The sequence below is a fragment of the Cydia strobilella genome, chromosome 8 (genome assembly GCF_947568885.1).
Source record: "Cydia strobilella chromosome 8, ilCydStro3.1, whole genome shotgun sequence".
In the NCBI taxonomy this organism is placed as follows: Eukaryota; Metazoa; Arthropoda; class Insecta; order Lepidoptera; family Tortricidae; genus Cydia; species Cydia strobilella.
Genome location: NC_086048.1, coordinates 8456275 through 8473852, shown reverse-complemented (window position 1 = coordinate 8473852; position 17578 = coordinate 8456275). Strand labels below are relative to the sequence as shown.

Sequence of the window (17578 nt, the reverse complement as noted above, 5' to 3'; positions counted from 1 at the left end):
GAGTTGTATTTAGTTTTTTATGCAAGAAACTATAAGTAAGGAATGCAGCTATTAAAATAAATATAAGTTGTCTTTCTTCCCTATTATTTGTTATGATTCATCTTACTTTCATTATTTGGCCTGACGTCTCGAACGTGACATTACGTCCGAAATGTCAGGTCAAATAATAAAAGTAAGTGCAAGAAAGAGATTAAGTCCCGTGTCAGTTATAAAATTATGAGTGAAAATCGTGTTAGTTATGGTAATGTTTGAGTTGTATTTAGTTTTTTATGCAAGAAACTATAAGTAAGGAATGCAGCTATTAAAATAAATATAAGTTGTCTTTCTTCCATATTATTTGTTATGATTCATCTTACTTTCATTATTTGGCCTGACGTCTCGAACGTGACATTACGTCCGAAATGTCAGGTCAAATAATAAAAGTAAGTGCAAGAAAGAGATTAAGTCCCGTGTCAGTTATAAAATTATGAGTGAAAATCGTGTTAGTTTATATCAAAGATAGATATAACTCCGTATCAACATATAAGTCATATGGCCAGTCAGTAGTAGCAAACAATATTAAATTTAGCAACTTAATCAGTAAGTATCAAAGATATATGTAACTCCGTATAACATAAATTAAGTAAAGTCTAAGGAAAAAACGTGCCTCGGAACATCAAGAAAAAATTACCCTCGAATAGATGGCGCCATACCTTTGGCCTATACTCGTGTAGATGGCGTTGGCGACACCGTTTGATATTTAACAATTTTAACACATATCAGTGAACATAGGTCAAAGTCATATGGCGTTCTAAAAAAAATCATTTATCCATATACACATTTTTGATATTATTATACATTTTCATTTTTAGTTTTAATCCTCTGTCGATAGATGGCAGTAAATTTACTGTGACTACAAAATTGACTCTGACAATAACCCTTCTATACACTCTATTCTCTTTGCTCAAGATGGCATTAAGACGAAAGGGGACAACTGCTTCTCCATACAAACGTATTCCCCATTTTCCTCACATTTTAGATTTTTTTTTTAAAAGCGCTACGAATTTTTAAAAACTGCTGGTTGAATCTATTGCACCTCAAGGGTGTTTCCAATCCTTGCTTTAGTTTGAAAGGAGGCAGGGAAGACATAGGTAGTTATATTAAATTTAATAAGTTTTTGGCAAAAATTTCATGTTTGTTACAAGCTTTAACCGCTGACTGTACTTTTCCTTCCACAGGTAACTAATATTCATCGAGACAATTCTAAAAAAACCCAAACACAATTAGGTTTGGATGATTTATCACAGAGTTCCTATGGCCACCTCCTGTCTCCATCATCAGATCAGCTTGATGGTACCATAATATTACATTGATTGTTACCCGACTTACAATGCAAATTAATGCAAATTTTCAGCTTCATTGGAAGTCGTGAAGTGGGTCAAATTTAACTTGCAAGATTTGACCCGTACATACATAGGTACATTGCAAGTTAATAAAAACCGGCCAAGTGCGAGTCGGACTCGCGCACGAAGGATTCCGTACCATTTACCATTACGCAAAAAACGGCAAAAAATCACGTTTGTTGTATGGGAGCCCCACTTAAATATTTATTGTATTCTGTTTTTAGTATTTCTTGTTATAGCAGCAACAGAAATACATCATCTGTGATAATTTCAACTGTCTAGCTATCACAAGTTCATGAGATACAGCCTGGTGGCAGACAGACAGACAGACAGCGGAGTCTTATTAATAGGGTCCCGTTTTTACCCTTTGGGTACGGAACCCTAAAAAGCTTGTAAAATAGTCCTAAACAAGCAATTCTAACTGTAAGTACTATAGTTACGTTGTCAAAATCGGCAAGTATTCAGTTTTTCGCTCTTGTTGAGTATTTTATAAGAGCGTGGAACACTGAATGAACAGATAAAATATTAACTAATTAAAATATTTGTCGCAAAATGCAGTTGCTGAGAAGCTTTTCAACTCATTCGGATTCCGTAGCCAAAATTACAAAACCTGCCCGCGCAGCATGGTTTCCCCTATCACTAAGTCCGTCACTTTCGCACTCACATACTTGTTATTGTTAGAACGTGACAGGCATGGTGATAAGCGTACCGTGCTACGACTCCTGGACGACCGCTTCTCCAATAGGCTTCTACTGTATACTTACTTACGCATCGTACTACGTAGGCGAACAACACGCGAACGCGGAGGGTGAATCAATCCTTTGATACCTATAGAAGTGTCCTACGTGGGCGATCTCGTTGAGAACGTGAACGCCGTGGGCCCGCCGCGCCGCTTCGCGTTCGCGAGTTGTTCGCTTACGTAAGACGCAGCGTTAGAAGGCAAGCACTTTTGCATAGAGATACAAAAGTAGGTACTGCATGAAAGAGAGAGAGAGAGAGAGAAGCATTAAAGGAGACCGGTCTGTTTAAGTTTACACGGGCTTCATGTTACGTTATATAACTTAACTATGTAACTTTACTTTTGAGTGGCATTAACGTGAGACACTTCATTCGGTTCTTGTCTGTTTCTGTTTTTTTTTTTTTTTTTTTTATGATTTATTGATAAATGTACATCTCATTTACATGTCAAACAAAAATACAAAATATTCAAAGATAATATAAACATTAAATTATAAGTTACATAATATTAAATTGCACATTACATTATTTTTATTTACAGGGTTTGATTGTAGTGTTAGGATCAATGATCCTTTTCCAGAAATTCGTTTACACTGTAGCACGCAAGGTCAATAAGGAGTGCTTTAAGTTTTTTTGTAAATGAGGCATTACTATCCTGTTTTTTTATGTGTTCAGGAACACAGTACAAATGGATCCCCGCAACGCTGAGAGCCGCGCGAGCCTTAGCTAGACGTGTGCGCGGGGGCATCAACAGGTGCCGATTGCGTGTAGGTCTTTGGGTAGATTGCCCGTATGTTTTATAGTTATGTAGGTTGCCTCGAATGTACGTACAAGCAGTCATTATGTAAGCACTTGATAAGGTAAGGATTTTGTGATGTCTGAATATGTCTTTAGCGGGATGGTCTACCGGTTTTCGGTTCCGGTTCGGTCTTGTCTTTATATTACTTATATAACAATTCAAGTCTTGGAGACCCTTTACATCTCTAAGGATAATTTAATGATCGTTTTTATATTATATATATTTTATCTCTGAAGAGACTTTTACATCTCTAAATAATTAATTATATTTGTAATTGTTTTTTGTATTTTTTGGATATTATTGCTTTTAAAAATTGACATGTAAAAGTGCCCATGTGGCCTATTTGCTGAATAAATGTGACGTTTTCAACCAAAAGGTACCACATTGTCGCTTGTCGATAAAGGGGCCCACTGACTATCAGTCCGCCGGACGATATCGGCCTGTCAGTTGTTCGGAACTGCCAAAAATTTTGTTCTAACTGACAGGCCGATATCGTCCGGCGAACTGATAGTCAGTGGGCCCCTTAAGGTTGATTTCTAATTAAAGCTATATTATGAAAATAGCGCCTTACTGACAAGCGACAATAAGTAGCCTTTTGGTTGAAAATGGCACAAATGTTTGATGTTTGATGCAAAAACTAAACACAAAAAAAACTGTTTTTTACTCATAAAACACTTAAAAACTTAACTGACATTTATTTAAATTGCAATTTAACCTAAATCACTACAAAATGAAGTTCATTATTGTAAACGCTATCTATTAAACAAACAGATGTATGTAAAGACAAAGTTTAAACGCAATCTGCTTTGAAGTGTAACTGTAAAGTTCACGCAAACTTTTGAGGGGTTAATTTTGAACTTCAACACACAAGGGCGTGTCAGTATTGTTTTAGGAAAGTTGAAAACTTGATGAGTATACATAGGTATGTGGGCCATTTTTTAATTTTTTGTCGATTTATTTTTCTTGTAAGATTTTGATAAAAATTGGTAGGTTTGAAAAGCTCCTTATTCTGGTCGGAATAAACACGAAATCCAAATTTGGTACAAAAAATGTATGAAAATTCCCTTTGAGTTACGAAAAATTCCATACGTTTTCCGTAACGCAGTGGAATATTTTGTAGGACATACGGTGAAATAATTGCGCTTAAGTTGTACAGAATAATGTGCTCTGTTCTATCTATCCACCAAATTTTATCAAAATCTTAGAAAAATAAAACAATGACAACAATAAGAAATGGCCCATGTACCTATAGTTCTAGAGAAAATCTTCAATTTAATATCGCAACTGCGATACCCGTTGTTGTTATTGATTGTTCGTGTTAGTTAACTAATTATGAATTAACTAAATTACCAATTATGTAAATTGCGCTCCATATTACTTACTTGTATTTACTCGCTTAACATCCCATAATTTAATAGCTTGTCAGTTGTGTCATCATCATGGTTGTAGCGATGTTTACAGCAAACTAATCTTCAAAGTAGGTTATTAGTATCAAAGATACCTCCGTAACTCCGTAATAGATGGATACAGTCTAAGCAAAAAAACGTGCCTCGAAAATCACGAAGATTTAATTCTCGATCAGATGGCGCCACTACCTTTGGCCTACTCTCGTATAGAGGGCCCTGACGGTTTCGTTTGTTATTTAACAATTTTAACGCATATCAGTGAAAGAACATCGGTCAAAAACGTAAAAATAATTAATGCAAATAAAAAAAAACATTTATCCATATTTAAATACATTTTATCGTATTTTTATAAATCTTCATTGTCGATAGATGGCAGTGAATTTACTGTGGTTACAAAATTTACTATGACAGTACCGCTCTATCTTATTATATCCTGTTTGTTAGTATGTAGCTATCTTGCAGTAAGACATTGTGAACTTAGTAACTTAATATTATTACTTAATATTAACGGGAATATGCCAAAAACTATCGAAAGCAATAATACTTATAGCACGGTGTATACTAGTTTGCCTGAATTAAAAAAAACAACGGATGCGTGAGCTTATATGTAATAAAGCAGTGTATGTAACTGTACGTAATTAGGCATTAAAATACTCGTGTGGTCCTTTTATGAAACCCATTTCATTTGTTTCATAAACCCACACTCGTATTTAAATGCCTTAAACTACTATTACAACATAATTTATAAAACCGTGTGTAAAATCGAAACTCACATGAGCGCGACGGCCAAGTTCGCGATAAATACCCTTAAAAAGGGACCTATAAATTGATTCCTCTCGAGAGGGGAGAGGGGGTGTGGGCGCGCTGTAATAGCTTAATGCAGTTCTGAGGTTCACTTATGATGCTGAGCGTCAGAACTTATTGGTCGTATGTACGTAGGCATTACAGCCGTTCCGTGGGTAATTGAAGTTATTATAAAAGGTTTGGAGCAGTTATCGTTGATGGGCGTGTCGTAAAATAGTAGATTGTGTCACAAGGGAGCAAAATGACATATTTACGGCGAGGGCGTACAATTGAATCCTAAACGAAGCGAAGGATTGTATAATAGAATCCTGAGCGTAGCGAGGGATTCTAACATAGAATCCTGAGCGTAGTGAGGGATTCAAGTGTTAAAGCCCAAGGTGAAAATAATTTTGCTAACATGTGACACATACTGCTTTTCACATCACCTATTCGAAAAGGGAACTTTTCTTCCCTGCTAGGAGGGATCAAAGTGGCACTATTCTGTTCAAGGCAATTTTGTTGCCAGTATGAAATATTGACACAAAGACATATGAAATTAGTACGCATATAATCGATTACAATTTCTTTATAATCGATTACGTGCATTTCTTTTTGTTTTAATTCAAAAAAAAATGCCCGAAATGTAATGATGTGATATATTTTTAGAATCGCCTCAAAAATCTCTTTCGTATGATACCACATACGATAGGTTTTGGAAAAAAAAAATTTTCCATACAAAAAAAAATGTTTTACCACTCCCCCAGCGAAATTTTTTTAGGAACTGCGGGTCAAAAAATTTGTTTTGGCCTCTAGTATGTGTGTGCCAAACGGCTAACCTGTACATCGATTTGCGGTATTCCTTTGAAATTGGGGTCGAGCGGCTTCCGCTATTATAGAGCTGTATTAAGTCATAAATGTGGTCATAAATGATTATAATCATCTATGAAAGAAAAATAATAAATGACAGGCGATTTTCTTATTTTCTGATAATAATGAAACCCCTTTTGAAACAAACCAAGGGGTAGCCACAAGTCGAAACAAAATACTTCCGTATAATTAGTACCTATATGGAATATTTTTTAAGAAAAAAAAACCGACTTCAATGGGGGATGCCGCTGAAAGTTCACTTATTGTTGATGGTGCACTCTTAGATTCCAGACAATGAAATGAAAAAGACAGCATCTTTTGCCTAATAATGTAGAAAAGGAGGTAAAACCACCCAGTTTTCTAGTAGCATTTCGTTTCTGTAGGGGTCGCAGTTCTAACCTAACCTAACCTACTTTTCTGATAGCATTTCGTTTCTGTAAGGGTCACAGCTCTAACCTCACCTACTTTTCTGATAGAAGTTCTGTTCTGTGAGAATCGCAGTTCAAAACCCAACCACCCACCTAACCCACTTTTCTAGTAGCATTTCCGGGTCCGGATCAGAGTCCGGGTCCGTGTCCGGCTGTCCGGGTCCAAGTTTGGGTCAGAGTTCAGTCCGGGTCCGGGTCCGAGTTGGGGTCCATGTTCAGACCCGGGTCCGGGTCCGAGTCCGGGTCCAACTTCGTCCACTTTTTAAAATGGAAGTGCTGGATTTGTTTATAAAAATACAAAAATCACTATATGTATGCCTTTCACATTTGAGGAGTTCCCTGGATTCCTCATGGATCCCATCATCAGAACTCGAGCTTGACAAAAATGTTTCTTAAAAACCTAACTTGCTTAACAAACATAACGAAGAGGACAAATCGCCAAACGTGAACTATGCGTCATTGAAGAGTTCCGTTCTGATCATCATCAGCAGTTCCACTTCATCAAATGTCACTTCTTAAAATGGAAGTGCTGGATTTGTTTATAAAATTACAAAAATCACTATATGTATGCCTTTCACATTTGAGGAGTTCCCTCGATTCCTCATGGATACCATCATCAGAACTCGAGCTTGACAAAAATGTTTCTTGAAAACCTAACTTGCTTAGCAAACATAACAAAGAGGACAAATCGCCAAACGTGAACTATGCGTCATTGAAGAGTTCCGTTCTGATCATCATCAGCAGTTCCACTTCATCAAATGTCACTTTTTAAAATGGAAGTGCTGGATTTGTTTATAAAAATACAAAAATCACTATATGTATGCCTTTCACATTTGAGGAGTTCCCTGGATTCCTTATGGATCCCATCATCAGAACTCGAGCTTGACAAAAATGTTTCTTGAAAACCTAACTTGCTTAACAAACATAACGTAGAGGACAAATCGCCAAACGTGAACTATGCGTCATTGAAGAGTTCCGTTCTGATCATCATCAGCAGTTCCACTTCATCAAATGTCACTTTTTAAAATGGAAGTGGTGGATTTGTTTATAAAAATACAAAAATCACTATATGTATGCCTTTCACATTTGAGGAGTTCCCTCGATTCCTCATGGATCCCATCATCAGAACTCGAGCTTGACAAAAATGTTTCTTGAAAACCTAACTTGCTTAACAAACATAACGAAGAGGACAAATCGCCAAACGTGAACTATGCATCATTGAAGAGTTCCGTTCTGATCATCATCAGCAGTTCCACTTCATCAAATGTCACTTTTTTAAATGTAAGTGCTTGATTTGTTGATGAAAATACTAAAATCGCTATATGTATGCCTTTAACATTTGAGGAGTTCCCTCGATTCCTCATGGATCCCATCATCAGAACTGCTTTTTGACGAAAACGGGACCAATCTGTATGTATATACTTACAATCAAAAAAAGAATTTTCAAAATCGGTCCAGAAATGACGGAGTTATGGAGTAACAAACATTAAAAAAAAAAAAAAAAACAAAAAAAAAAAAACATACAACCGAATTGAGAACCTCCTCCTTTGAAATCTTGAAGTCGGTTAAAAAGTAAAAACCAGTCCTATCACCCAAGTTTAAAAGACTTTAGGTACAGAAATACAGTGTGACATAAAATAGTAGAAAATACGAATGCGTCACTTTCTTCGTAACTGTCACATTTTTGACGTAAAATGCTGAAACATGGCAATTGACAACAATTTTGTATGAAAATTGTTTAGTTCCATTTTATTTTATTTCTACTCTTTCATGTCGCACTATAGCTCCGTTCAGATGACCAAAAATTTTGTTGGCTTGGTTACAAAAAATTAATCCTTCACCAAATGATGTTGTCAGAGCCTTTCACTTAAAATGTCACCCCACTTACCGTTTCACGAATAAAATGTTCCTCTCTAAAACGTCGTCGAATATCGTGGCTGGTATTTAAAGTGTTAAAACTGGCAGTTCTCTAGCGGACGTATTACGAATTATGACATCGCTTTAACCGTGTCTGATCTTTAAAGGGGGAATTTGAATGGTTGTTAAAAAAAGGTTAGTAGGTAAGGTTTTTACTTTCAGGCTTGTTTCTTACGAGTGGTTTAAACATTATTACATAAGACATAACACATAACACTAATTATATTTCGCCGCACAAACTTAAAATAAGAACAAACATTAAAAATAAGAGGTGGTTACACATTAGTAACAATCCATGACGAAAGCTTCCAGTTCATTAATTTTAGGAGAAATGAACGTTCCGAAGGCTTCTTTCAAAGTTTTAGGCAGTTTATTTTACGATGACTTGGCTCCTCTGTTTTTGTTATTAGGGTTTCGTTGTCAACTAGGAACCCTTATAGTTTTGCCATGTCCGTACAATCTGATTAAGAATCGTCTTAAGATTAAGATTTATCAGCAAATAATCGCTAAATAAAAAAATAATATCCGTCCTAATCGTGTTAACTCTCTACAGTTCTTTTAATAGAATCTCGACCTTCTTTATATTTCTCGCTTGCCTGGACTATGGTGCGCCAGATCATTATTGTGCCATCAATTCGATAAATGAAACTATTTATGACCCAGGCTCGGAAAAACGCGTGTCATTTTTAAAACATAACCCTGTTCCGTATAACAGAGACTTCCTTATAATACCTACTCGTAACGTCAACGATTAAATATGGCCCCAATGACGCCCGTAGACTGTAAATGAACATTTTCGACTCCTAAACGGGGCCTAAATTATGGTTATGTTTTCAAAATGACGGACGTTTTTTCTAGCCTTGATTATGTTTACGACAAAATACTGCTTACCGAGCCATATTATCAACGGGATTTGCTGCTTACTCGAACTTACGAGTATATTGTCTTGGCAATTATTTCAATCCCTATTATTTCTTCCTATAGGTCCTTGACCCCGACGAGCTTCCTCGGCGGGCCCGCTACACCATCATGGTAACCGCGTGCCTCCTACTCTTCCTCTGTCTGCTGTTAGTCGGCGTCACCTTGCGGATGGCGCCTCTCATTGATGATATGGGTAAGTACATAATTTAGGTGCTTCCACGAGGTCCAGGGCCCTAATAAGCTGCCTACTTACAACCATCATTTCTGATGTGCCGTCGGAAACTTTCCAAAATTGCGAATAGTCCACATGGTAAAATTTCGGAATCTTCTCATATTTTAGTTTAGGAATCATTTCCAGTGAAATTTTCCCGAAATCTCCAAGACTTTTTGGTTGAATTTGGAAACTTTCCCCAACTTGCACACTTGTAACGATGCTGTTGTTACTCTAAGCGTAAACACCAAATCTTCTTTAAGATATTCGTCAAAATGTAATAAAATTTACAACACTATTCTACCTGAGGTATCTTTGATTTGGCAGAATCATATAAGTGTATGAGTTTTATTATTATAAGCATTTATAAGCGATTAATTCGCCATACAATTTAGCATAAACTATCGTAACTAAGCTGAATCAACAGGATTCATCTTTCTACGAATGACGCTAGAAACCTTTAGTCTAGTCACGGATCATACACACTCGATGGGACACCCATCCATGGCGCGTCCTACTTTGCGCGAGTGCATCGCTTATTTCAGTCGTCCATATAGGTACTACTAACTGCGCGCGCGTAAATTATAAGCATCAATAAAATAGGAATAAACATAGGTTGTTATTGTACCAATATATGAGATGCAACTGATTGGTGTGGTTCACAACCTTACAAATTAGTGTAGGAGCGCCTTTTATTTTGTGCTATAATGAAATTAAATACAAGTTGAATTTTCCTCTTAATTTATTTCAGTTATGTACGTAAGGAACGAAGGAGCGATTTTATTTGAAATTGAGTATCTCAATTATTCCGGTTGTAATGTTTTACATTGGTTAATGGACATTTTATGAAGAACTAATATACCTACGTCGTGAGTCATTTTCAAGTCTTTACATAAGCTTCATAATGGAAAATCTTTGGGAGGTTGTCTATGAGTCAATCTCACTGGAAATGGGAAAACGGTTTAATATTTTCCCTGTTTTCGAATATCAATATCATCGTATATTGTATTCGGGACTTTTTATAATAAGAATATTATGTACGGTACGGAATAATCGTGTGCCCTTGTTTTCTGATGTGTTCCTATTCTTTATATAAAGGGCCCTCCACACTTGCGCGCGAATCGCGGCGCGAAGCCACGAACGCTAGTGTGGAGTTTAGTTCGCTAATCAGCGAAATCGGCTCCACGCTCGAGTTCGCGGCTTCGCGCCGCTTACTCTGGAGCGGGCTTTACGTATATTATTCTATTTGTGGGTACCAGAGTCAACAGTAAAGGGCCATGGTAAATATTCACTCTTTTTGCCTTTAATATGTACCTTTATACTGCGTCTTATAGATAGATAGATAGATAGATTTATTTATTGGTATTGATTATACACTGTCAACATTTGATCTAAATGAATTACACTAAAGTCAATAGGTATATAAATTTACAAATATACCTTTTTTTATTGAGACGTGACTTTTTGAAACTAGTGGATTAAATGGTTTACCTACTTTTCGCCGAAAATTGTATTGCAGAATTTCACTTGGCAACCAACTTTTCGCCAAATCAACCAAGTCTCATTTGGCCGAATTTCATTTCGCAACTTTACATAATCCAACCTAACCTAACCCAACCTAGTACGTCATTTTCATTTCCCAACTATGGGGTTGGGAAATGAAATGGTTGCGAAGTAAGGTTATGCCAACGATTGGTTTGTCAAATGAAACTTTGGCGAAAAGTTGGTTGCCAAGTGAAATTCGGCGAAATAAATTTCGCCAAAAAGGGAGTACACCGGATTAAATATATGTAGATACGTAATTTAAGTGAAAATTATCGTATCTCTCCTTTAAGCTTGATAAACTTTAAACTGCTAGGTTCAAGCACAGCAAGTACGCGAACCTTGAACAGGTGTACAATTTTGTCCCGGTTGCCGTCGAGACGGCGGGGCCTTGGTGTGCCGAGGTCAAAGCCTTTATTAAGGATGTAGGGCGACGCTTAAGGGAAAGGGGCGGCGACCCTGGCTCTGGTTTTTTCCTTGTCCAAAAGATATCCCTGGCCGTTCAGCGAGGTAATGCCGCCAGTATTTTTGGCACATTTGGTCCGGGGGATAATCAGAGTGGGGGGTAAAATTGTAATTGTTGTCATTTAGTTTTACTTTTTCGTAGGTATTTAAATTTAAACTTGATTTAAAATTACATCTAACATCATACATTTATTGCTCACACTTATATAGATGCCAAAAGTATTCATAAGTTTTGCAAAACTGCATGACAATTTGTTTTTCATAAAAACGGCACACATTTTACTTAAAACCCCCTTAATAAATGTAAGTAACAACTGTCTTATGACATTAATTGATGTAGGTATGCTTAACTTTTTACAACAGTTGCCATAGGTACGTTCGCTATATCGCGAGCATTTGATGAAACAAATTAAATTTTCCCTCTGATTTGTTTCAATAAAGTGTCCATTTATTATTCGACGGAAGCGATTGTATTTGAAATTAAGCTATTACTGCGATTGTACTTTTTATTTTCATTTAATGGGCATTTAAGAACACCTATATAAAGAGATAACTGTGTCGCAAGAGCTATTCTCAACGGTAGATGAAGCTGTTAGAAAAATAATATATAGGTATATAAAGTTTTACACGCGACAAGTAAAACTGTTTTATGCCGCAATTACCTTACTTTAATTTACTTTATCTACGCACAATTAATTAGTGCTCTAAAATGCGTTCAGAAACCGTAGGAAATGACCAGCACTATTACAACCAATTTTACTATGAGAACTTTCTTGTTTGTGGTAGTAGGTAAAATCTGTACTTTAATGCATGGAGACTATATAAAGGAGCCAGATCTCGATGTATGAAAAGTGTCCATCAAAAACAGTAATTAGGCGGCGCCACCATACACCGAAATACTACCAAAAACAACCTACGTAATTTGGTCGGGTTATTTGTTGCCTTATATGGTTCATGTTATGCTCATGTCCCAGAGCCTAAATAGCGCCACCGGAGAGATTAGGAACTATTATTTAAAGCTGAAAGCGGTCACTTTTGCAACAATTCTGCCATAAGAGATTGGCATCCTTTCTATACCATCCATACTTTAATGTTATTACAGTATAGATTTTTGGAACGTTATGAGCATGGAGACTGTATAAAGGAGCCAAATCTCTATGTATGAAAAGTGTCCATCAAAAAACAGTAATTAGGCGGCGCCACCATACACCGAAATACTACCAAAAACAACCTACGTAATTTGGTCGGGTTATTTGTTGCCTTATATGGTTCATGTTATACTCATGTCCCAGAGCCTTACTAGCGCCACCGGAGAGATTAGGAACTATTATTTAAAGCTTAACGCGGTCACTTTTACAACAATTCTGCCATAAGAGATTGCGATCCTTTCTATACCATCCAAAGTTATGGGTTTAAATTTGAAACAGCTGTCAAAACTCAAGTGGGTCTCTATTCTACCTATAGTATCTATCCATAGATATTAAAACAGTTATCGATACGAAACGTCATTTCAGCATGTTTTTAGGGTTCCGTACCCAAAGGGTAAAAACGGGACCCTATTACTAAGACTCCGCTGTCCGTCTGTCCGTCCGTCTGTCCGTCTGTCTGTCTGTCTATCACCAGGCTGTATCTCATGAACCGTGATAGCTAGACAGTTGAAATTTTCACAGATGATGTATTTCTGTTGACGCTATAACAACAAATACTAAAAAAAGAATAATATAAATATTTAAATGGGGCTCCCATACAACAAACGTGATTTTTTTGCTGTTTTTTTCCGTAATGGTACGGAACCCTTCGTGCGCGAGTCCGACTCGCACTTGGCCGGTTTTTTAATATAAACCGCACGACATTATTTTGATCTCGAGTGGCATGAAAATAGGGACTTCATTCGTTTGTCTATGAATTAAAAAAAAACCTCGGATGCGTGATATGCGTTAAAAAAGGTTTTATTAACCGCCATTTGGCATACACTTTATCTTTTAATTAGTTTTAAGTATAAAATTAATTTGTTTTGTTGTTTTTACACAAACTTAAAGCTTCGTTTAAAATGAGCGATAAAGATACTTCGGAGACGCCACCTCTCAAATCTGCGAGTTCCGCTAGAGAGCAACGATGCCCCATGTAGGCTGAAATATGAGGTTAGTGAATAATATATATCATAGAAGATCTGTACATAATTAGGTAGGTCTTAAAACACTCGTGTGATTCTTTTATTTAAACCCACACTCTTATTTTAATGCTCATTATGTAGCAGTCATATAAACTACTATTATTTAAGCAATAATAATTAATAACAATTCTTATGGTTGCTGTTTGAAAATTGTCGCCTACGAATTACCTAACTCGATTACAATAAAATAATATTAAGCATAATAAGTATTGAAGAGCCAACCTCTTCTCGGCGGTGTGGGTAATCGCCACGCTTCCCTGTTGTATCATTGTGGCACTTGGCAGCAACTTTATTCTTCATTTGACTCAGACTTCCTCCGTATATTTTTCCCTTAATGTCTAAATTTTTATGAAACTCCAAATCCAGAAAAATAAAGAATTACTTATGCTTTCGCAGTTAACTTTATTTGAGCATTCCTATTCAGAATAAATTTAGTTATCAACGAAATTGTAGGGCTGGAATTATTCCGAATATAGAAATCCGAATAATAAAGCGCACAGCAGGGCATGTCATTTTAAATATGAACATTTTTAAATTTTTTCTACTAAAGTTATTGAATGGTCGTTTATCAAAAAGTCCAATAATTGTTGTGTTCGTATTCATCCGTTAAAAAGTTAGGGTGAGTTTTTTTAAATCAAACATTTTAAATAATTGTAATTCTGTGGGCTGTTTGACTATGTATCTAACCCTTACAGCACAGACTGATACGGTCGTGCGTTGGACTTTAAAAAATTCTAGCCTTTACCATATTCACGTTTGCCGCTTCAGAACGGCATCAATCGATCGTGAGTTTGATTATTATTCACTTTGAATGCGGTCTGGCTATGTTTTGTGGTCAGTAATCTGTGGAGTGAGGGTCAAGCAAGGACGTGCTTATGACGGCCGGGACGACAAAATGTAGGTAGCTATAAAATTCTTTAATTTGTTGTTTTACATAATAATACATAACTTTTTATAATTAAAAGAAACATTGTAATTTTATACAATAATAAGAAGATCAATGGACAGATAGAAACTAAGGTTTTTATTTGAGCGTAAAGTTATAACGCACGATCGTGCGTGTCGGGACGGAGTTGGTCAATTTTTATTGTTTTTGCGAATTAATGTTTTATTTATTTTCGGATATTTAGTGACGGAAATTATGTTTTTATATGTATAACTTCGTTGAATCTGACTTTGATGATTAGATACGTTGCAACTCAAAAAAATATGATGATAGAACCAGTTCAGAAAAAAGTGACGATGAAATTCAGACTGGCCTCGAGTTTAGAGCTTATTTCGTATCTCTGACCTCTAAAAGTTGTCAGTTTCCTACTCGCACACTAACTGTTGATCGTGGCAGAGCACCTAAAAGAAGCTGTTCAGCTGTAATTAACATATTACTAGGATTAAACGATGAATTTATGAGCAAATTCTAGAGTCATATTAACCCTTTATCTACGGGGACTTTGAACACCCAGTCACCGCTCAATACGGACATGTATTGGCGAGAGTCAGCGGTTTGACATAATTTCACTTACTTGTAACTTTTGAAGTACTACAGCTACGTGCTTGAAATTTCACACACACATTAAGTATAATATGTTTAATTGATAACTAATCACTTCGTGTATTTATATTCACTAATATTTCTTATTTCACACTTAATATTAATCACTAAGAGATTGAAGAATTTTAAGTTACTATTAGCGAATTTCTCAAGATTAAGTTTTAAATTATTAATTTATTATATATGTAACACAACTAAATACTTAAATGATGATATTTATTGAAATATTGCAAAAAATAAATTACTTGAAATGTTGCATAGAAACAAATTTCTGCTACTAACGAAAAATACTGATGTGCGCATATCAATACAACTGTCGATATTTCTGTAAGTACGGGATAGAAGCTCAGCAAGTTATGTTTTTAGTAAAAAAATAAAATAATTTACAATTTTGTAACTTTTTGGACAAAAAATTAAAAAAACTAAAAATAGCATTTAAAACACCCACACTTATCACTCCTACAACAAGTCGATGAAATATAAAACAGCACTAGGACAAGGACAGCCATATTGAGTTCAATTATTTGCGCTTCTGCAGTACGGGTGTCAACCCCAGTTGACAGCAAAAAAGCGGTAATTTTAAAAATATGTTTATGTCAGAGCCATCTACCGAAACATTATGATATTTTTTCTTTGCACCTATATTAATCCCAATGCATAATTTGACCGCTATTACCAAGACACAAGGTCTCATTTTGATTTAAAAAAATATTTGAACATGAACATAGTTTCGATCAACTATAGATCCTATAGTTGACACCCGTACTGCAGCGGTGTTGCCTTACTGGCAACTCTGGTTGACACCCATAGGTAAAGGGTTAATCGTTTTCATCATCCAACCATTGCCGGGCACCTAATTTGATTTATTACATGTAAAATATGTAAAGGGGCCCACAGACTATCAGTCCGCCGGACGATATCGGCCTGTCAGTTGTTCGGAACTGTCAAAATTTTGTTCTAACTGACAGGCCGATATCGTCCGGCGGACTGATAGTCAGTGGGCCCCAGAAAAGTAATGACTCCTTACATATGAGTCACCTGCTTTATATAAGTTAATAAAAAACTGCCGAAAACTATACAATTAATTTGTAGGGGTCACGATTTTTTTTGTATTTTATTTGCTTTGTATGTGGCTTAAATGCATCGTGAATGGCAAATATATTTTACAGACCCAAGATTTTTTTTCTCGTGCTGAAAGGGATGTATGTGTAAACCGGTGTGTCGTGTACTACATTCAAACATTCCAACGTCAGAAGTATTTAAAAAATAGCGATATTTTTACTTTCCGCAAAAAACAAAAGGTTAAATGTCTACATATACACTCGTATACCTAGTAATAACAATTTTACTGAGTACCTACAGAATCAAGTAGGTATCTACTAACTACTGAAACATAACTTTAGCAGTAGATTAAGTTTTGTCTCAAAATTTAATCTAAACACATGTATACATTTACGACTATTATTTACTTACAAATAGGTAAACAAAACGCTTTGTGTTTAAGAGGAAAGAGGACGACCGAAATCAAAGGAAGGGGCATAACTATGATCCATATACAGTAGCGGCAAATAATCTATCATATTTTTTCAGATACATTTGCATACATTTTTTAATAATTTCTCAAAAACGGTTCCAGTATTTTGATGAAATTTACAATATAGAGGCATATGAAAACGACCATTCGATCAAACTAGAGTTCATTTGTAAACTAATTTACCCGAGTTTTGCGGTAGCCCGGTGGGTATTAAATTGAAAAGTAATGATGCGATGGAATTTTCAAACCAAAGGCTTATGAGGGCGAAAAATCGATGCATCTAAGTTTAATTGTTAGTAAGATTCACTTTTGAGTGTTTCCAAAGAAGAAGTTCAATATTTATAATATTAATAATTTCCGTGTATGAAGTCCCCAATCCGCATTAGGCTGACGTGTCCGCCACGTGCAGTAGGACCTAAGTATATATGGTCGTGAGGATGATACAATGATAATTAATTTACATGATATAAAGTCTAATTTCACGAATTTTCGAATGAATGCCTTCAGTAAATAGCAGTGATAGCTAACGGGGTGGACTGTATGACGAGATGGGATGATGGAAACAAGTATTATAAAATTATACCTTTAATTAAATATAAACCACAAAATACGGCACAATATTTATAGGTGACAAGGCAGACTGACATATACGACATACAAGCATCAAGAGTAATAATATTTTACGAAATAACGTTCGAAAGAGGTCACATGCCAGCCAGTCGCCAACAAGCAGTATGAATGAATTTTTGCCGGTACGTTACTGTGCATTAAATTGTGTGAAAATATTTTATATATAAATATAACCCAATGAAAAAACGGGGACTACCTTTGTATTGTCTTAATCAGCCCACGGCTTATTTGAT

At 35.9% G+C, this 17578-nt stretch overlaps 1 protein-coding gene across 3 annotated transcripts in view; it reads left to right on the top strand.

The window, feature by feature from the left end:
- LOC134743582 (atherin) overlaps positions 1-17578 on the top strand; it is a 207776-nt gene that overhangs the window by 87416 nt on the left and 102782 nt on the right. For all 3 annotated transcript variants that reach the window (XM_063677139.1, XM_063677137.1, XM_063677138.1), the window contains exon 6: positions 9305-9434. In XM_063677139.1, the coding sequence (XP_063533209.1) occupies positions 9305-9434 (130 nt within the window). The remainder of the gene's footprint in view (positions 1-9304; positions 9435-17578) is intronic.